At 34.0% G+C, this 5098-nt stretch overlaps 1 protein-coding gene across 2 annotated transcripts; it reads left to right on the forward strand.

The window, feature by feature from the left end:
* The first annotated feature begins 2073 nt into the window (after positions 1-2073).
* On the forward strand, positions 2074-4652 carry LOC107711837 (uncharacterized protein C22orf15). Of its 2 annotated transcripts, XM_016516881.1 has the most exons (6): positions 2074-2450; positions 2708-2797; positions 3381-3467; positions 3852-3974; positions 4070-4141; positions 4389-4652. In XM_016516881.1, the coding sequence occupies exons 2-6, from the start codon at positions 2773-2775 to the stop codon at positions 4523-4525; spliced, it is 444 nt and encodes a 147-aa protein (XP_016372367.1). In that variant the 5' UTR covers positions 2074-2450; positions 2708-2772; the 3' UTR covers positions 4526-4652. The 2 variants fall into 2 exon arrangements, with proteins under 2 accessions (XP_016372367.1, XP_016372368.1); XM_016516882.1 differs by lacking the exon at positions 2074-2450 and having other exon boundaries at positions 2657-2797.
* The last annotated feature ends 446 nt before the right edge of the window (positions 4653-5098 follow it).

Consider the following 5098-nt stretch of genomic DNA (forward strand, 5'->3'; position numbering starts at 1 on the left):
AGTGTGTGATATAGCTTAAGTGCAGGCTATAAAATGATTAGCTATTTTCCTTCCAAAGAAGGAGTCTCCAGACATGGAGACATGAAGTGGTCATCCCGGGAGAGTCCCTCTCTTGGGCAGCTGTGCTCGATCACACACTGAAGGGTCTTATGAATCCTAACATTGTATCTTTCCCAGCCTGTTCCCCAAGTCCCAAAAGATTCCAGGTTAAAGGGTGCACTAGTGCATCTCAAGAGATTTCTAGAGTATTTTAGGGTAGCATCATTCTTCTGAACCGTGCTCCACATATGATATAGATACAACAGACATGCAAATGTAGATATAGAGGGTAGCTTTACTTCAAACACGCTTGATTCAGATTGAATCGCTTGCAGGCAGACTACTGTTTTAGCAATTAAATTTGAACTGAATAAGTTTTACACGCTCAAAAACTGAAAAGCTCCTGAGGATTTTACACAGAGTTTTACACACACACACAAAAAACATTTACAGTTATCCAGCTCAAATTATTCCAAACAAAAGCTCATTGTGTGTTGACACAAAAGGATGTTAAATGAACCTGTGTTTCTCATCTGAATATGCAGCATTCACTCCCGTCTTCCTAATGAACTCTGATTATGACTCCTGGACTCGTCTCCATTTCTGCGAGCGGAGCTTTTGGATCATCTTATCAACAATAGCAATTTGTACCTCAGATATAGAATAGTCCTGCTGCAATAACTATTTAGATATAACAGGAATAAATTACATTATTACATTTATTAAAATAGAAAACAGTTATTTTAAATTGTAATATTATTTCACAATATTAAGTTTTAACCTTTTTTGTAAACAAATGAATGCTGCCTTGGTGAGCATGAGAGACTTCTTTCAAAACCACTAAAACATTGTGTTTATTCCAAACTTTTGTAGTGTATACTAGTAGTGTATACAGTATATGTGTATATATAAAACATAGTAACCCTTGGCACACATCTATGTTTTATTGAGCTAAGCAAACAGGCTGACTGGTCTAATCTGTGACATAAAGGTCATAGAGGGCTTCATATCACATCTAGATTTGTGGAAAATACCTGTTGATGAAGCTGATGATGTTTACACACTGATAACATTTTTTTTTCCTTGAAAGCAAAGTTGAGTATAACAGGAATCTGAGTTTATGACTGCTCAAGCCTATGTTGTCATGGAGTTGCTGTCTGTGTCTCATCGGATGTTATTCTGGCTAGATTTACAGGATTGTGAATCAGCAATGGTGCTATAAAACAGTGGTTCTCAACCAGACGACTAGGGCTCCTCAGCTCCCAATTAAGGGGGCCTCAAGATGACAAAAAATATATTTTAATTATAATTTTAATTAATTTTAAAAGTGTGATGGGGGAAAAAATATAAACTAATATATTTTATGACACAATTGGGCGTTTTTATAATGCATTTACAATACTGTTAAAAATTTTGGCATTTTTTAATTTTTGTTTCTTCTTTTTTCGATGAAAATACATTAAAACAGTAATATTGTGAAATATAATTACATTATTTTTCTATTTGAATATAATTTAAAAAGTGCTTTATTCTTGTGATAGCAAGGCTGAATTTTCAGCAGTCTGGCATGATTCTCCAGAAATTGAGAAACATTTGTTATCTTATCTTATCTTTTTTTTTTCTTTTTTCTAACAGTTGTGCAGTCTAATATTTTTTTTGTGGAAACCTTGATACATTTGTCAGGATTTTTTTGATGAATGGAAAGTTCAAAATAACAGCATTTATATGAAATAGAAATATTTTGTTATTTGTTATTACGGTATAAATATCTTTATGTGAATGCATGTACCTATAAGGCCATTCACTTCCAAAAATGAACTTCTACTCAAGATTCATGCAGTTTAAAGTACAGCAGGGCTGGGCAACTTCGGTCCTGGAGGGCCACTGTCCTGCAGAGTTTAGCTCCAACCCTAATCAAACACACCTGCACAAGCTAATCAGTGTGTTCAAGATCACTAGAAAGCTACAGGCAGGTGTGTTTGATTAGGGTTGGAGCTAAACTTTGCAGGACAGTGGCCCTCCAGGACCGAAGATGCCCAGTCCTGAAGTACAGGGACAAAACTGCAACAGATATTTAAATGAATTAAGTTTGCTAACCTCTTAGTACTTTAAGACTCATTTCTTATGGCACAACTTTTTTCCCAAGTTAGTACTGAAATAGCCACAACTGGGAAGGACTTGTGCTGTTCTCTTACTGTTGCGTTTAAAGTCATGGGAAAAAGACTATAGATCTGTTCCCCACTCAACTAGACATGTCCTGGATAAATACTTCAAAGTATCAAAGAACCTGTCTGTCTGTGTACTAACTCCATGGAGACAAATCAGCCTGGTCTGCTTCATAAAAAAAGAGTCCCTTCTCTCCTCTTTTTTCAAGGGGGTTACAGAAAGAGAGAGCCAAAAAAAACAAAACAGTGAGTAGTGAGTGAAAAATGTAGCCGGGTAATACGGTGCTGTTTATATAATGCAGATTCTAGGCCAGGAGGGGAGTTCATCCATAGTTCAGTGGTGGCACAGCAGGATAATATTCTGATTACACTGAGTCTAGTCTGCCAATTACATTCAGTACTGTAGAACTCCACAGCATTCCTCATAAACCAGGGCTTTGTCTCTAGGTATGGCTGTCGTCAACAACATTTAACTGGCTTTTATTTTCCTACTGTGTGAACAGACACATTCATTACTGCAGGCTGCTGGAACAGTAAGCAGTTGAAAACATCACATCTTAAGACTGAGATGTTCATTACTGTGATATTTGGTGGTAAGTGCAGAATAATTTATATATATAGCCTATTCATATTAGAACGTTATTATATCATAACAGTAATATTGTAAAATATTGTGAAATAGTATTATTTTTTTTTAAATAATGCTGTTCTATTTTCAATATACTTTAAAATGTATTCCTGTGATGGAAAGCTGAATTTTCAGCATCATTACTCCAGTCCTCAGTGTCACATGATCCTTCAGAAATCATTCTAATATGCTGATTTGTTGCTTAAGAAACATTTCTTATTATTAATAATGTTGAAAAGAGTTGTGCTGCTTAATGTTTTTATGGAAACTGTGATGCATTTTCTTCAGGATTCTTTGAGGAATACAAAGCATTTATTTGAAACAGAAATTATAATCCTTTGTAACAAATGTCTTTACTGTCAGTTTTGACCTATGTAATGCTTCCTTGCTGAATAACAGTGTTCATTTATTTATTTAAAAAAAAAAATTCTACTGACCCCCAACTTTTGAACAGTAGTGTATATATTCACATTATAATTTTATATAATATAGCAAAGTTCCTTTGCTTTTGTGGTTGGAATGTTTTTTTAAATATATATTTCTTACAGAGGGAAGAGAGGAGATATTGAACCTAAACTGCAAGGTTATAAACTTCATCCACTGTATAAAAGAAAAATGCAATCTGGATCCCCAAGGTAAATTAAAGTATGCTTCAGCTAAGGTCAAATATGGGTTGACATCGAAAATGAATTGAGTTACATCAATGCTTAAATTAGATTCTTACATTTATGAAGTATATATAAGTTGTTTCTACCTGTGCAAAACACAACGCCATGATGCTAGCTAGGGGGTTGTAGATGCTTGCTGTGCCGTTACTATGTGGTTGCTAAGGTGCTCCTAGTGGTTGTTAGATTTGAAAAAAAAAAAAAGCAGTGAAGTTTTATTCTTAGGGTCTGGGGTTTGTTCAACTCCAAGCAACACTTAAAATCAGAAACACACTTGCTAAGCTACTAACTGTTAATTTGATGCCAAACAGACTCAGTGTTGGTGATCTAAAAAAAAAGGCCTGTTCTCTATAGAGACTGTGGACTTGATGGACAGGATGGGAGAGCTGGTGAACTTGGCAGAGAGAGCACAGAGCACCGACCTCGTCAGCAGTTTGCTGAAGGAGAGAGAGAGCTATATTCCATTACGTGTATCACGTGAGTTTGCCCTCACCTACTTCAGGTACATCAGATATCACAACAACTTTACGGAAAACATCAGTAAATACAGCTTTGTATGTTCTCTTATGCAGGAGGTGAAGGCAGTGAAGGTCCAAAGTATACTGCAGTGTATGACTTTGGGACAAGTTACCCTGAGCTAGCAGGCAATGCTTCTATTTTTCATTCATTAATCTATAATTTATTAAAAAGGAAAAATTTGATATCAAGAAAAACACTCCATGCTGCTGCTTTTCATTGTATTGTTCTTTTAAAGGATTTTCCCACCAATCTAATGAAAATAAAATGTACGCTTACTAATCAGCAGAAATATAACATCATTGTTATATTTCACACAATATCTGTAGTTGTTGGTTCTCTCTTTAATGTAATCTTTCTTTCTGCTAAATTTAGAGATTCTGAGAAAACTGTCAAATCCTTCAAAGGAGAGGGACAAAAGGGGTGGAGCATCTAAAAGGGGAGGAGTCAGTCAAAATCGCATTAAAGCTGCTATCAACTTTAAGAAAGCCATCACAACACCTCGGAGCTGAAAACACTCTCTTACTATTTCCTTGTGTTCTTTAACAATGTTGTAAATATTTTATTTATAGAATTGGTTATGTCATATAAATCAATGTGAAGAATACATTTTGTTTGTGTATATACACAACCATTCAAAAGTTTAGGGTCACTATGATACATTTTTTTATTTTTTTATTTTATTCAGCAACAATGCATTAAATTGATCAAGAGAGATATTTATAATGTTACAAAATAATTATATTTTAAATAAATTCAGTTTTGTAAACTTTCTATTAATCAAAGAATCCATATCCTGTTTTCACAAAAATGTTTTCAACATTGATAATAATTTATTATTTATTATTTATTATTATTAATAAGAATAAGAAATCTTTCTTGAGCAGCAAATCAGAATTATTTCTGAAGGATCATGTGACACTGAGGACTTGAAAAATTGAGGAATAAAGTACATTATAAAATATAGTAAAATGTAACAATATTTCACAATATCACTGATTTTACTGCATCAAATAAATGCATTTATTGAAATAAATCTTACTGACACCAAACTTTACACACACATATATATATATATATATACA

Source organism: Sinocyclocheilus rhinocerous, unplaced genomic scaffold, assembly GCF_001515625.1.
Source record: "Sinocyclocheilus rhinocerous isolate Xijiao unplaced genomic scaffold, SAMN03320098_v1.1 scaffold988, whole genome shotgun sequence".
Lineage (NCBI taxonomy): Eukaryota > Metazoa > Chordata > Actinopteri > Cypriniformes > Cyprinidae > Sinocyclocheilus > Sinocyclocheilus rhinocerous.

Bases quoted from the DNA above. Each gene is read 5' to 3' on its own strand.
- LOC107711837 (XM_016516881.1), top strand. From the start codon at position 2,773: ATGTTCATTACTGTGATATTTGGTG. The intron at 2,798-3,380 runs GTAAGTGCAGAA...TATTTCTTACAG, and splicing joins CATTACTGTGATATTTGGTG to AGGGAAGAGAGGAGATATTG. The intron at 4,142-4,388 runs GCAATGCTTCTA...TGCTAAATTTAG, and splicing joins AAGTTACCCTGAGCTAGCAG to AGATTCTGAGAAAACTGTCA.